Source organism: Triturus cristatus, chromosome 2_2 (genome assembly GCF_964204655.1).
Source record: "Triturus cristatus chromosome 2_2, aTriCri1.1, whole genome shotgun sequence".
NCBI classification, from domain to species: domain Eukaryota; kingdom Metazoa; phylum Chordata; class Amphibia; order Caudata; family Salamandridae; genus Triturus; species Triturus cristatus.
The window spans coordinates 72,957,972-72,974,846 of NC_140582.1; the positions used below are offsets into that span (position 1 = coordinate 72,957,972).

At 40.9% G+C, this 16,875-nt stretch overlaps 1 protein-coding gene across 3 annotated transcripts in view; it reads right to left on the minus strand.

Moving 5' to 3' along the window:
* Positions 1–371: 371 nt before the first annotated feature.
* Positions 372–16,875, minus strand: part of LOC146861874 (uncharacterized) — a 105,577-nt gene continuing 89,073 nt past the window's right edge. For 2 of the 3 annotated variants that reach the window (XM_085641043.1, XM_085641041.1), the window contains 2 exons: positions 9,518–9,604; positions 372–4,629 (listed from right to left, as the gene is read on the minus strand). In XM_085641043.1, coding sequence (XP_085497169.1) covers positions 3,899–4,629; positions 9,518–9,604 — 818 coding nt within the window. In that variant the 3' untranslated portion in view covers positions 372–3,898. The remainder of the gene's footprint in view (positions 4,630–9,517; positions 9,605–16,875) is intronic. The other variant, XM_085641042.1, reaches the window with a different exon arrangement.

Here is a 16,875-nt window from a genome sequence, read left to right on the forward strand (position 1 = left end):
CACTCATGACTCTAAGTGGAGAAGTTAACGATCGCTGGTCGGGTCTCGAGAGCCCCCTGTCCCCTTCCCATTTCCCTCAACAGGACTGCATGCTTTGGCAGGGCTGATCTTCCTGAAACAGACTTGAAATTGGGGTGCATGGGAGCAGGCACATCAGGCTCAGGTAAGAGCTCAGCCGATTTGAACATGCCAAAGACAAAGGACAAGATTCTGCAAATGAAGGGAAGTGGGAGAAACAGCATAATGAAAGATAGGCTCCTAGAGGGGTTGAAAGCCTGGATGTGGGGGCGACTGAACCCACTCTTCGGAGACAATACTAAGAGCCAAAAACACCCAAATATGCAGTAAAAAAATTGAAACACAGGAGAGAATGGACATCAGTACATCGGGATGATTTTATACACATTTTAAATGCAGTGACATGTATTACACAAAAGCATAATCTATAATAAATACATAGTTGGCATTATTCTACAACACTGTAACAACTACACTGGACCCACAGTTAATCATGTTTCTGTTTTCTTCTTTCTGCTCTGTGTGATTCTACAATAATATCTACAACTTTATCTGAACCATTGCTATTCACTTTGAAATGATATGGCGTTGGTCTTTTAAAACACTGTTTGCATTTTATAACAGTTGTATAAAACGACTTTATAGGTTTTGAAAGCGATTTAGGACTGAGTAATGAAAGCTAAGCATCAGTATCAATGCTATCAATAGCTTCAAGTGGTGCGAATGAACACGTTTGGTTGTGTGGGGAAGATTTGGATAATGAGGACAGAGATCAAATCGCTTATTTAGAATTTTACTGCTGAATGGTTTTCTACACACCCACATCTAAAGAGATTTAAGGTTAAATGCTGATTTGTGAATTTTCATTATATGATGACATTTCTTGGCCAAGTTTGATTATGAAGTACTTTTTGGAAAGGCTAAATTTGCACATTAAATATATTATTAACATAACTCACATGTAATACAGTTCTGGCCCCAAATAAGTACTATTTAACATTTTTACAGTTTCTAGCATAATTAATATCTGGCAACTGATATGAACTCACTGGTCTTGAGGTACGGTCCTATCAGTGTGAGTCACGCTTCATCGAAATTCCAATAAAATTTAGCATGTGGCAAATTTCTTTAATCTCCTTCATACACCTACCCATTTTTCCTCACTTCCACTATAATGGTACGATGCCTTTGGATAATGTCATGACTGCAACTGTTCTTTGCCAAGAGGAGTTACCATCATCATGGGGAGCCTTGAGTAATATTGGTCATGCTCTACAAACCTCCTTCCCACTGTATGTACTGTGGAAGATTTGCTACTATGAAAGGCATGAGTAAGCTTCTATCAGAGTTGGAAATGTGGAGTGGCCACGCTCAAAAACGGCGTAGGAGTGGGTGAAGGGGTTTCATCATTTGGGGAGTCATTTTCCCCATGGAAAGAAAAAAAAGCTGACAAACACACATTTCCTCTAAGATTACTATTGCGAGCACTCCTGAGTGGCAGCCACTGTGCCGCCTTTCGAGGAGCACTCCTGGAATTTTTTGAGAATTATGGATTTTCTGTGAATCTGCCCTACAGCCAGCAACTTTCTCTTTCCTAGAGTCAATCATGTGTGGCGCTCATGTTTACGAGTATAAGCAAGAACAAAATACATATTCAGGGCTTAATGATCAGCTCTGGTTTTGAGATAATTGATATCAGATTGCCATCTGATAATGGATCTTAATTACTCATTTATACTGCGTGTATTTGCAATTTTAAATGAGATATTACACAAAAAAAGAAACACTTGTATTCCTAGTAAAATAACATCCACTCTTGTATTTTTAAGTAATTATCTGATTTACTGGGAAGGAGAAACATATGTTTACAGCTTTCCCCTTACCAAATATTTAACTGATGTGACCACTGCCTGTGACTTGTCATATTCACCTGTCAGGTGGCCTTTGACAATTATGAATGACAGCAAAATAAAGGCAGAGGAGGATCTGGGATCCAGCAGTCTGTGGATTTCAAAGAGGCTCATTTAAGCATGGCAAGGGTGCCCTATCCTTCTCTAAGGGTTGAAGAATGCGATATCACAGCTGCGAAGTGCAAGACATAACACAGTGGGTAGCTCTACTGGTATGAAGATGTGAAATTTACTCTCCAACATTGCCACCCAATAGACGGGGTGAGACAACCATAATCAAAGTGTGGGGCTTACGCCATGGTTCCATTCAGTTCCTGAATAAGGCCTCTAACTCGTGCCGTGCACCTTCTGGAGCATGACTGGTGCCAAATCTCTGCCTACTGCTGTCAAAAGCACCACTTATATGGCTTGCATATAGGTGAAGATGTGATCAGCACACGCTCTACCCAAATTATTAAAGCCACTCTCTAGCCACATTGTTAAAACCCAGACAAAAGAAGCAAGGCCATCCTGCTCCCATTTTAAATTTCCATTAGTGTGGGTCTGTAGGATAGACTTGTTGAAAAGGGCATTTTTCTTTTTTTAAATGCAGCTCTACCTAACAGCTTTTTTTCCCTTTTAGATTGTTGAATCCTCACTGTAAAAAGAAATGATGACTCAGGTGATCTGATGTCTCACTACTACATAACCTGACTTTTTTCCATTACAAATAAGGGAGGTCATATTTTAACCAGCTTCTTTCACAGGTGGTTGAGCAACCTATTACCGGATTCTGAGACTGTCACGTATAGACAGATAATCCTTGTGCTCCAAACCATTATAGAGTGTAATCGGGATACAGGATCATGGCACCCACGCACCAAACAAATTGAATAAATATTGCACTTGGTTATTTGCCTTGATGCGAGGAACTCCCAGAGATATACAAGTCCAAGATCCAAAAAAAAAAAAGAAAAACTAAAGTTATTTAATTTGCAATTCCTCATGTTGAAAATCATTAAATTAGATCACACCACTGGTGAAATATTCTGGATGGAGAAGCAGGCACCACCATCAAAAATGAAAGAGGGTCCCACGAGCTATAGGCTAGTGCCAACCCAACCACAAAATACTAGTGGTACAGCCACAATCCTTAGAGTTCTCAAATTCCTCATTCCATGATCGCAAAGAGACACCATATCACCACAGTTTCTATTTACAGGCAAACATTCTGATAAAAAACAAAATAGCATCACTGGAAAGAATAGGCTGTCTTCAGTAAAATGATACTGGGAGTATTCAAATTAATTTAGGGCGTCACAGCTCTACTGTATGAACGATTTGGTAATAGGGATTGCTTTGTTAATAAAGGGGAGTCTACTTTCCTATGAATTTTGCTGGTGAAATCTAAGGATATATAGTTATAAACCCTAGTTGCACGACTTTCCTATGATGAGGTATTTATGTATTACTGTTAAAAATGTATAACTTATAGACTGAAATCTTTTCCCTTTCTACCATTCCTCAGGTAGTTGCGCTTTGACAAATAACTTGTGATTGCTGAAAGAGTTATTACATATACATTTTTGCATTAAAATATTCTTATATTCTTTCATTTGATGTCTTTCAAGTTTCCTTGAGTTCTGCCTGATTTAGTTCCACTGAAGAAGCTTTACAATCATTTTTTTACTGATACTCTAGTGGTTTCCTTGAATATGCAATTCTGTAATGCCAAGATGTATGCCATATTGCCTTCTGCACAGAATGATGGTCCTACTATATAAAACCTTTCTAATGTTTTGTTACTTGAGTTTAGTTAATGCTGCCATGTTTGATTACATTTTATACATATATCTAATGGCATGTATCAACCTTCTCTTTGAGTCAGGGCAGGTGAGGATAATTTTCGCTTCTATCAATAGAAGCCAACCACATAATCTGAAATTTCAATTTTCCACTTAATAGTTTTTTGTTTTCAGCTTACATGCTCATCATGGGGCGTGGGCTTTTTTGAAGTGTCCTAAAAGCTGTTTCTTCTCTCTGAAGCTGCTTTCACATTCAGTACAGTGATAAGGGCGTTCTCCTGAATGTATTCTCTGATGTATAGTTAGACTTCCTTTTTGAGTAAAGCTTTTCTCACATTCATCACACTGGTACGGTTTTTCTCCTGTATGTTTTGTTTGATGTCTAATGAGATGGTATTTACAGCTGAAGCTTTTCCCACATACTGTACATTGGTAGGACCTGTGATGCGATCTCTGGTGCTTGAGGTACTGACTTTTCCCATTGAAACTTTTCATACATTCAGCACATTGATAAATAATGTGATCTGCAAGTGTCTTGTAATGTTCAGCAGACCGTCCTTTATAAAAGTAGCTCTGCTTACGCTGAAGATATGGTTGCCAGTTTTGCTGAGACCTAGGTGGACATGTTGTAATGTTCCGATTACTCTCACGCTTGGTAAATTTATCTGAAAGTTCAATTTCTAGTAAATCCTGATTTAATTTAGAATTTGATGAATTGCTGAAACCGCTTTCATCTTCGGGGTTCATCTCTCCTTCAAACTCCACTCTATTTGGTGGCCATTTGCGGATGTTTGCCCCTTTGATAGAATTCTGGAATATCGTCCCTTTCGCTTTTTCTGAAGCTTTTCGCACTTTCATTTTTCCAGTACTAATCAGGAAATCCTCATTGTTCAAGTTTCTGTGGGAGATTTGCTCACCTTGTGAATAAAAATGGGAAGGTTGTTATTACATCTTTATGGGCAGAGAAACAATTATTGATACAACTTTGCAAACATCCACACACAAACAGAGATGGTTGTAAAATAAAACGTGAACATTTATCTTTTACCTATTTATTCTATTCTATGACATCTGTAAAGAAAATATTTAAAAATAGATAAACACATAGTACTGACTAGATAGTCTTATGAAAAAAGACCTTGAAAGGTATAAATTATATTTGATTTTAAACCTTGTCATCATTTCTGCTACAGAATGTAATTATGGAAAACATTACAGAAATAACTAACCAAAAAAAACACATCAAAATCTACGGACATGTGGTGACATTTTGCCTTGATTAAGGAACTTAGTTTATCTGGATCCAAATCAGACATACAGTGATGCTCTTCCAGCACACAGGAACAGGTCTCGTGGATTAAACCAATCTGGCCATTTACTACCTCTTTATCAGTTTGTCCTCCTCCATAAGAACACTCTGAGCCAGTTCAATTAAAAAACTGGCATTGCTTTTGATTTCTATATATTTAATGAGTGCAGTGGAAAATATGGATATATACCAAAAAATGCAGTAAAATCATGAGCTGTACATGCTTCCTTCAAGAATGAGCTAACTCTTAATATGTTAAGTTAGTTCATAATATTGAACCAATAATTATCCAACACTAGTCAACATTTTTTAGAAAAAACATCCTGTAGCTGTGTGCAGCAGGGTTTGACCACAGACCCTGCACTCAAGGGTCCACACCACGAAACACACAGCCTTTGATACAGCACAACTAGGGTTGACCACATGACTTGTCCTGTGTCCAAATCCTATGAACCAGGCACTCATCCCCGCTGCAAAATTCTCCAGAATCTCCCTTGGCCTCCTTTGTGGGTCAGCAGATGCTGTGTGGACTTAAAAGACCTCCATTAAAAGACCCACTCAGACTCCAGCGCGTTTAGGCAGACTCACAAGGCCCATGGACAGCAGAGTCGATGCTCCCACAGTAAATGTGTTGTTTTATTTTAGTTAGGACCAGGAAGAATCCTTTTGTGCATCACATGATGGCAGCCACAACAAATAATGTGCCTGTCAGATTGCACAGGTCCTTGTACCTCATTTGCGCTTCTCACTCAAATTTACAAGGTGTTGCTTGAAGTATCTATTGCTATTGCTATTCCTATGCCACCCTGTTTAATATACCCAAATGCTTTGAGATAGTTCCTGATACTTGACACACTTCAAACAAATACAATAAATACACAAGTAAATGAGGTTAAGGGTGGAATGGGCATTCAAAGTGCACTAGATCAAAAAGAAAACCAAAGAATGATAGATGCAATGTAGGAATTAACTTTAGCAACAGTTAATTACTCTGAGCCAGGTTCCAATTCATTGTTTATTTTTCTTTTGTTGCTAATTGTGCCCCAACCATAAGTAAATAGATATTGGCCTGTCAGTGCACTGAATTGTTACCAACAGATGATCTTTCAAAACAGGGTAGGGACTGGACTGGCAAGAGGACTTTTAACTGAGAATAAGTGATTTGTCCAAGGACAAACTTCTACTTTTGCCACCTAAAATCAGGTTTCCTTAGAAGAGTAGCTGAATAGTACATTGACATGAGGTATCATTAAACTCAGCAGCTAGTAAGAATCCATCTGTTCACTCATCTGCTTGTCCAAGTGTTCTGGCATGGGTGCTGCCTCACTGTACGTCTGTTAGGAGGGTCTATACACGTTTGTGTGCTGGTCTATGTACAAACATACCTGTTTGTCTGGTGATGTATGAGTATGGGTGCAGGTAAGTGTGATGATATCATGCACTGCTGCTAGTCGGTCTATGTGCATGAGTACTTTTTATGTGTGTTAGTTTTTGGTGTTTGGCTAGCCGAATATCTAGTAAACATCACAAATGAACGTTTGAGCCATGGCTGCGCTTAAAGTCCTTAATATTTACAAGGGCTTATATAACTCACTTTGTTGCCATTTGATGGCTATTTTAGAATGTTTGTCTCAGTAGGTGACAAATATTGGCATTCAGTAGAAGATTAATAATGGAGACCCTTCAGCGTAGGATTCATCTTAAGTGGTCTTCATGGGTGTTTATCTTTGAGCAGAGCCTACAACTCAACAGAATTGAAGCCTTCTATTAATAAATAAGGCATACTACATTCCGTTTTACATTAGAGGTACTCTAGTGTTGGGCTCTTAAAATTAGAAGATTCGTTTGGTGCAATGCGTGTGACTGACCAATGTGTTTTTCAGATCTTTTCTGACTGGATAGTAAATTATATGTGTGGGAGCAAGTTGAGATGATGAAACCCCTGTAGCAGGATTTTGCTATTATCCAAACGTCATCAAACCTTAAGCCATACCTGATCTGGGTAAGGAGCCCTTGGAAAAGATTGCTGTTAGCTAAATTCCAGTTGGGAACTATTAGATCCCACCTCTGCTTTCTCTTGGGCCAATATGATGAAGCATCTGTCTTAATTTGTCCGTGTGACAATACGTCTCTGCCAACTTTAGAACATTTCGTCTTCTTTTGCAAATATTACGAGTTTCAAATTAAGAAGTTTTTAAAACCGGTTTTTAAGCTTTATGGCGTTCGTAAAAGGAAACCTGCCTTGTATTTTTTTCGTATGCGCCCACATTATTTGGTTTTTTTCTATGTAGTAAATTTACTGAAGTGTGTAGTGCATAAGCATAATTCACTGTCTGTTTAATAGTTTGTCCCTTCTTCTTTATTTACTATCCATATTTCAACTTTATTTATGCTTGCTTTTAAATGATTGTTATGCTTGTATAACTTTTATGACTGTTTTTAAATAATCGAATAAAGCCTTGATTGACTTCATGAATATGTGTTCTCAAGAATGGAATCACATTGTTCCAGAACGTGTTCCGTTTCTATCTGCCTTTTGAGGATTATCATGTTTGGGGTGTTGCACTAGTCAAGTGTTGAGAGAATAAACATTTCATGTTCCACACAGTGGGGTCGTTAATGTAGAGATATATCCTTCCTTAGCACTGGGGTTGGCAATTCGCTCTGTCATTGCAGTTTAAGCTTGCAGAACAAATGATAGCTCTGAATAGTGTGCTCAGGTTCCTATCCTATTCCACCAGTTTATAAGCATCGCTTAATGATCAAGGCTACATCAAGCAAAGGGTTTAGCTAGCATCAGCCAACACAAGCGTTTCAATCTATGCAGTGCAGCTGCTAGTAGTGGATGTGCTCCCCGAATCGTGTGATTCTGCCTAGAGTCCCAGATCTATTGTCTAGTGAGAGCAGAGTCTAGAGGTATAGGAGAGCTGCACTACCTGAAATCCACACATGTATTATATTGTACAAACATGTTGCCCACCTCAATGATCAGTTGCTCATTGACCAAAACATAAACATAAATTGTATACAGAAAGAGGCAACCACATTCAATTAGTAAATATGGTAGATTCCCCTGATTGTATGTGGAGTGTACTTTCATGCACCTGTGAGGTATATTACCCATAAAGCTAGAGAGTGTAAATGGCAAACAGTTAGCGGACTTCCCTTTTCCTGCATATCCCCTGAACGGCTACTTATATGACCTCGTACCTATGGAATTCTTTATAAAGCCAAGTAGCTTTGAATCAGCATCCAGAAAAATGACCTTTTGTTGCAAGTGAATGATAATGAACAGGTTTCAGCAGGTCACGGTGTGATTTGGCCAGAGTGCAACACCTGAACAGAGACTGTGACCTGAAAGCATTGCCTGGATCAATCCCCAGTAGAAAGACTTCAAGCGACTGACAGACATAAGCTGTGCTGACAGCTGTGCTGAGCCCATGTGACCAGACCTTCATCCCTTGCATCTTTTCTTCAAGTGACAGTGGACCATGAAAGACCCGCTACACCTCCCTCCCTAAGGCTGCCACTCACACTGTCCACCATGGACAGTTGGCTTCAAGGAAGGCTCTTCTACTACCAATTTGTTTCCCTTCCCTGGTGTGGCTCAGAATGTGGTCCTCATCATGCTACCAAATGCACAAGGAACTGTTAAACTTCTACCTGCAGCATGGTTCCCAGGTGCAGTCCCTATCATCCTATGTAAAACGAGCAGTCAGATATCACACTGTGATAAAATCGTAACCATTTCAAACCTACACTGTGATCGGCTGTCTTTTGGCAATCATCCCCATGTATGCAACCCATATTCCACGTGCAAGTCTAGAGTACGGTAGTTATTGATTACATTAAGAGCCCCAATCTAAAATATTGCTGTAACCATAAAACTTATTAAAGTAACTAGACATATTTGATTGATTATAATAAAAGTCACATCTTTTTCTAAAAGAAGAACACTGCTTAGACAATTTCTTGTGTGATACATGTATTTGCAGCCTGAACTAGACAACGTAACCTATCACCAACGTCCAAGAGGTAGCTTCGAGATTTTGACACTGCCCCTGCTGAAACCAAAGCCAAAAAAGGAGGAGTATTCGGATGATATCTGTGTATTATCAGACAGTGGCACAATTATTAACATGGATTGCACCGGCCTTGGAAAAGTGAATCGACACCTATCATGAGTTCCATCTGCAGCCTGTACAAAAGAAAGGTCAAAGACAAGTCAATCATGTTTCGCTTTGCACTCTATTCATTTACAATGTAGCCACTCCCTTCTCGGCTGGGGAGATCACGACTGAAAATAAATAAAGATTACATCATAATGTAACTTGGTGATAGGCACTAAAATAAAAGTTGTACATTACTGTAGCTTCTCTCTTGAATATGTTATGAAAATTGGCTAAAAGTAAATATTTCTTGACAGGCTGTATGTATTATATAGCATGGTTTAGTTTTCTATACATTTTCCAGCTTGATTTTGAGCTCTTACTCACCTACAGATTTTACTTCAAGCTCTGGGTCTTCTTGGAAATGAATTTCATCTTCTGGTTTATTTCTTAGTGCAAACAAAGGATCACCTGCTATAAAAGGAAAATAATAGTTACCGCCAAGTGAAATAATGAAATACTTTTCATAAACTTAATGGAAAATTGGTTTAAAATAAAAATAGTCTATTCATCCACAGCAGTAAACAAATAAAACAATCAATCCTACTCCTATATGAAATGTTCTAAAATGGTAGGTGATGCTTTGTTTATATTATCAATGTCCTTGTAATAGATATGGATCAGTGTAATCAACTGGGGCTCTAGAGCCGTGGATATTTCCTACATTGAGGCCCCAAGGTCGCAGACTTTTAGAGTATTCCTCTTCAGGGTTTTATTGGTTTGTTTTTAGGATTCTCTATGTATATTAGGCTCATTTTGGGGTCGTTTTAGATTCCTTTCTATTGCTGTAGTATTATCAAATGTTGATGTTGATCTTTTATGATGATTGTCTGCTGTTATATCTTTATGAATTGTCTTTTTTCTGTGCTTTTATGAATGGAGGCCAAATAAAGTTTGACTGACTGACAATGTCCTTGTAGGATGCCAGCACATATACATTTACAGGTAGACGCCAATTACGACACACTTGAGATTCAAATGGTGATGTTCCATTACATTCGCCCCTCTCTTAAGAGTAGCATAATTTCCATCAAACACAGCTTTGAAAATAACTTTTTCACAATATTTGCTGCATTACTGTAGCAACATATCTGCTAGAGAAGAATGATGAAGGGTCACATTTGTCAATTAGTGACCTTGGACATGTTTGTTTCAACATTCCTTGATGTTCCTCGAAGATAAGACTATTTCAATGTCACTGTGATCTAGTAGTTTATTGTAGTGCTCAAGGGGGAAGTTAAGCTATAACCACTAGATAGTAGGTCAGAGAGGACATTTTAGCTCTCCCAACTACTTAAAGACACTGCTTCCATAGGGCCCTCCTCCTTCTCCCATTGACCGTCTTGCATCAGAGCCCAACCCCCTAAACCCAAAATATACGCCACCTCTGTCTCTCTAGTGCCATCCAGCATATAATGTCTACTCTTGCAAACTGCTGAAAGCCTTTGCTGAACAGCACCAGTGTGCTGAATTCTTGTTATTCTGACACACTGTGGCCCTAATGCTGTGGTCATGTCACCATGCCACTACAACACCCCCACCTTGCAACAAAGTCCTACTGTCGCTGCCTCAAAATAGTGAATCCCTCAAAAATGTGCAGCTATTTGGTATGTGTTTCACAAGGTTCTCCTCAGGGGATCCACTCCACACCACTGCACCCCTCTGTCTTTCATAATCCTTTCATCTCCTTAACCATGCTCCACCAGGGTTGACTTTTGCACTCCATCTAACTACTAGTGAATGAATATTCCGTCACCTGTGCTCCATACCAGCTCAGAGCCTCGCCCCTCTCTGACATGTCCAGTTCCATGGTCCTCCAACAGAGATGGTCTGGGCTCCAGGGCACAGCTCCCCCTTGCATGCGTGGAACTTCTGTTATGGATATTGTCTTCCATCTTGAGGCATTGTTTTGACCCCAAAGGCAGGATTCACACATGCAGTCCTAATACCCCTACACCTCTGCATCTCTGCTTCTTACAACTTTCTACATACAACAGTTGTGCCTTTAATGTTGGAATTTTGCTTCAGCTCAATGTAGAACAGTTCTAGTCTTATGAGTTAAGCCTTTAAGAGAAAAATATAATGGCGATCTCCATCACCTGCTGAGCCCTTTGGAGTGATCCTGAGGTGTGTGTGATCCTTCTCTCTGGATTCCAGATCATACCCTAAGCAGCAGGATTGCAGAAGATGGTGCTTGACATGTCGGATGCATGGACACAGTCCCAGTCTGGTGGTTCATTGGTTTTAATTGGAGCTGTGCAATGTGCACCATCTTTTCTCCATGTCCTGTGCTAAAGAATTGCAGTTTTACATGTGGATGATTACTTTTTTCCGAAGATCCTCTTTAACTATTCGCAGACATAACAAAAACAGATATATAATGCTCCAAACAGGTTTTTTGAAGGATTATCTACCAAATGAAGTCTAGATTTTTGGCAACTAAACTGAATTAAGTTGCTTCACATTCATAAATAGCTCAAATAAGGAGCTGCCCTGTTATAAGAGTACAGACCGTTGTTGCCTGGTTAACACTCGCACTCTCCCGTCATGCTAGTGTTGAACTTTATCCCTTTGCTTACCTGCTGATCGGTCCTTGTGATATGGGACGCTCAAATGTGCAGTATATTTTGCAATGATGAAGATATTATTGGACTGGTCTTTCCACTAATGTCAATTATGCTAAAGTACATTCTTTTTTCCCACCCTGTGGGCTGCCATGTATGGCATATGTGTATTGAAAATGATAAAGTCTTAAAAAAAATAAAGATACGTTTCCTGGGGATTGTTATGGACGGAAGTGGCTCCCCAAAGGAAACCATACAATGCTGCATCTTTGCACCTTTATTCTTTAATCTTTATATTGCTGATATAACCATGAAAAGAACTCATACATTTCAACTGAAACTAACCTCCTAGCATGCTTAGTTATGACATATCCCAAAGGCACTTTCCTGTACTATGCTCCATTTGGAAATCAAGGGCTATAACTGGGAAACTATTATATTCAAAGCGTATTAGCTTACAGTCAATTGGTTGAATTATAGGCAATTGCTTTAGAAAAATTATTGTCAATTTAAATAATTTAGCATTTCCGAGTGTGTGTGTTCCATGCAAGGTTGTCAGAGAATGCACATATCACATGTAAAGAAGGACACCTGCAGCAATTCAAGATACAGTTAATTTTTAATACAGAGTTTAGAGGTTGAAACCATTCACTTCTAATCCATGTTGCTGTTTTACTTCCTTCCCATCTTAACTTATGGTGTAAAAATCTAGATGACTGTAGACAAGAATGAATCTAGAAATGGTGGAAGGGAAAGTAGGCTTTGCCTCTTTCTGATGTGCCCCATGTCAAATGAATAGATTTGTGCTGGAGCATTGCAGCCCACCACTTAAGGAGACGTTCAACACAAATAGTAGGGTGTCTGTTCTTACCCGGTGTGGATCTTGATGCTGTAGCGATGACTCTGTGCTTGCCAATAAGGGAAGAAATCACTCGGTAATGCAATTTCTATGAAACAGGGCTCTTCCCAGCAGACATTCCCATCCTTTGTGCTAGTGTGTCCTGCACATGTTTCATTTAAATTGTTGCAGACAGCATTCAATAGCTCTTTGGTAAATGGAAGTATTTATTCTATTTACACAGAACAAATCTTATCATCTTAATTGGCTGACTCAGCACAAGACCAGTAAAGATGATGTTAAGAGATCCTTTTCTGCATATAATCCAATACATCTTAAATTTTGGAAACTCAGCAATAATATGCCAAAATAAAGCTGTCTCTCCTCACTGCCCCAAAAGCAAACTGTACTTTTATCTATCTTTTCTGACTTTGGAAAATTTGCCTGTGGTATATTGCAAATGGTTATTATTGAAACAATGAATTCATTTAAAGTTGATGGTCTTATTACATTATAGATTTGGAAAAATGTGTGTGACCAAGAAGTTGGCAATTTTTTGCAAATTGACTTATTGTTGGGTTTCCTGACCATGGAAAGCACTTCTTGGAAGGAATATGCTACTTACCAGTATGCATCTGTTCTTGGCATGTAGAGCTGCAGATCTACACACTTTTGCATAGATCGCCATCTGGTGTTGGGCCCGGATGTTTGCAGTTTGTTTTTCCTCTTGGAAAGTCTTTGGAAGTCACGAGGTCGGTGACTCCTCCTTTGGATCGTATTGCGCATGGGCTTCGGCTCCATCCTCAGATTGTTTTTCGCCAGCAGGGAAAGATGGAGCGTAGTGACAACAGTGAAGAAACCCATGTGTGTTGTATCTAAATAAGATAGACTGGAACAGATACAGGTAGCCGGGGAGGCGGGTGGGCGTGTGTAGATCTGCAGCTCTACATGCCAAGAACAGATGCATACTAGTAAGTAGCATATTCCGTTCGAGGCATATGAGCTGCAGATTACACACTTTTGCATAGACTATATAGCAGTTCCCAATCTTAGCGGCGACCACCGGCATCTGTTGCAGTGGTTTGAAATAATGTTTTTAGTACAGCCTGGCCCACACTAGCTTGTTGCTTGGTTTGCACATCTACACAATAGTGTTTAGTGAAAGTGTGTGGTGTTGACCATGTAGCAGCTTTGCAGATATCATCTAATGGGATGTTCCCTAGAAAAGCCATGGAAGCCCCTATCTTCCGTGTAGAATGGGCTTTAGGGGGAACGGACAGCGTTCGTTTTGTTTTGTGGTACCAAATCTGGATGCATTTTACAATCCACCTAGCTATCCCTGATTTTGAGATGGGGTTGCCCTTGTGTGGTGGAGAGAAAGAGACAAACAGTTGTTTGGTCTTTCTGAAAGGTTGTGTTCTTTGAATATAGTAAAGTAAGGCTCGTTTGACATCTAGCGTCTGCAACGGTTTGAGGTTGCGAGAAAAATACTGGTAATTCTACAGATTGGTTTAGGTGAAAAGGGGAAATGACTTTAGGTAGGAATTTTGGGTTGGTACGGAGAACAATCTTGTTCTGGTGCATTTGAAGAAAAGGTTCTTGTATGGTAAGTGCTTGTATCTCACTGACCCTTCTAAGGGAAGTGATGGCTACAAGGAAAGCTGTTTTCCATGTGAGAAATTGCAGTTCACATTTATGCAAAGGTTCAAAGGGAGGCCCCATCAGCCTTGTGAGAACGATATTTAAGTTCCAAACAGGTGAGGGTGGTACTCTGGGGGGAATTATTCTTTTGAGGCCTTCCATGAAGGCTTTAATGGCAGGTACTCTGAAAAGTGATAGGTGCTGCCTGTTTTGTAGGTAAGCTGCAATTGCTGCGAGGTGTAGCCGAGTGGAGGTATAGGCTAGATTACACCTTTGTAGGTGGAGTAAGTAGCATATGATGTGTTGTATAGACACGTCTAGAGGATTGATTGTGTTGTTATGGCAATAAACAACAAATCTTTTCCACTTGGCAGCGTAGCAGGCTCTAGTGGTAGGGCGTCTAGCTTCTCTGATGACGTTCATACAGTCAGGGGGAAGGTTTAGGTATCCGAATTCTAGGATTTCAGGAGCCAGATCGCAAGGTGGAGCTGAGCTGGGTCCGGGTGCCTGATCTCTCCATGGTTCTGGGTTAGGAGGCATGGCGAGAGGTGTAGCTTTTGGTGTGGTACTACCGAGAGTTCCAGCAGCGTGGTGTACCACGGTTGTCTGGCCCATGTTGGAGCTACTAGGATCAGTGTGAGGGAATGCTGTTGTAGCTTTCGCACCACTAATGGAATTAGTGGGAAAGGTGGAAAAGCGTAGGCAAATTTGCCTGACCAGTTCATCCATATCGCATTTCCTTTGGACAATGGGTGTGGGTATCTGGCGGCGAAGCTTGGCCATTTTTTGTTTTCGTTGGTGGCGAAAAGGTCTATCTGTGGATGCCCCCACATTTGAAAGAACGGGTGAAGAACCTGCGGGTGAAATTCCCACTCGTGGATCTGTTGCGTTGAGCAGATCTGCCATGGTTTTTTGGACTCCTGGGACATGTTGGGCTAGGAGAAAGATTTTGTGTGGAATTGCCCATCTCCATATGCTCTGTGCTAATTGAGAGAGCTGTGGAGAGTGTGTGCCACCTTGTTTTTGAATATAATACATGGCCGTCATGTTGTCTGTGCGAATGAGGACTGCCTTGCCTGAAATCCGTGGTTGAAAGGATTTTAGGGCTAGAAAGATTGCTAGTAACTCCAGATGGTCGATATGGAGTATTTGTTGTTGAGGCGTCCATGTGCCCTGCACTGTGAGGTGTAATAGGTGAGCTCCCCAGCCGGAGAGCGATGCGTCTGTTGTTAGTATTATTTGGGGAACCGGGTCCAGGAACGGTCGACCTTTGGAAAGGTTTGTGGTGTTCCACCACTGCAGAGAGCGATGGGTGCGACCGTCTACCAATACTAGATCTGTCAGTTGCCCCTGGGCCTGGTTCCAGGGGCGCGCTAAGCACTCTTGGAGTGGACGCATCTGGAGTCTTGCGTGAGGCACTATGAAAATGCAAGAGGCCATCATCCCTATCAGTTGCATAAACACTCTTGCTGGAAGGGAGTGTTGAAGTACGAATTTTTGTCGCAAAGCCTGAATGCTTGCAATCCTGGCCGGATTGGGGTAGGCTATTGCTTTTGAGGTGTCTATGGTGGCACCGAGGTATTGTTTTGTGTGGGATGGTGTTAGCTGGGACTTTTGGTGGTTCACCGTGAAGCCTAGTTGGTGAAGTAGTTGGATTGTAGTGGCCGTGTGGTGTACACATTGGTTGTATGAAGTGGCTTTTATCAGCCAGTCGTCCAAGTATGGGAAGACGTGAATGTGCTGTCTTCTGAGGTGTGCCGCCACTACCGCTAGGCACTTGGTGAATACCCGTGTGCTGTTGTGACTCCGAATGGGAGCACCTAGTGTTGTCCGTCCACTACAAGTCTGAGGTACTTTCTCTGAGCATGGTGTACTGGAATGTGGAAGTATGCGTCTTTCAAGTCCAGTGTGGTGAGAAAGTCGTTCTGGGAGAGGAGCGGAAGCACCTGCTGAAGCGTTACCATGTGAAAATGGTCTGAGTGTATGTATGTGTTTAGGGGCCGGAGATTTAGAATAGGTCGTAGAGTCTCGTCCCTTTTTGGTATTAGAAAATATAGGGAGTAGACCCCTAAATTTTGCTGATTGACGGGAACGTGTTCTATTGCCTGTTTTTGTAGGAGGGAATTACCTCCTGCTTTAGTAATGTGGAATGTTCTTGTGACATTGGGCGTTGCCTGGGTGGAATGTTTGGGGGGGTAGATGTTAATTCCAGGCAGTATCCTGACCGAATAATTTGGGTCACCCATTTGTCTGAGGTGATGGTCTCCCAGACATGAAGGAAATTTGTAAGTCTGCTCCCGACCAGAGTGGGATGGTCTGGAGGGAGCGGGGGGAAGTCATTGGGTAGGGGTTTGGCAGAGCGGGCGGTATTTGTTTTGCCTCTGCCTTTATTATTGTTGCCCCTATAGGCGCCTCTTTGATAACCCCTTGTGAAGGTGGACTGAGAGGGGGATTTGTAGGAAGTGGACGCGTTATCTGAGGAGTAGCCTCTAGATGTACTCCGAAAGGAAGAGCGGCGAAAAGAGCGCCTAGGAGGGTGTGACTGTAGGGCTCCCATGGACTTCGCCGTATCGGTGTCCTTCTTCATTTTTTCGAGGGCCTCATCTACCTTTGGGCCGAATAGGTGTTCCTGGTCAAAGGGA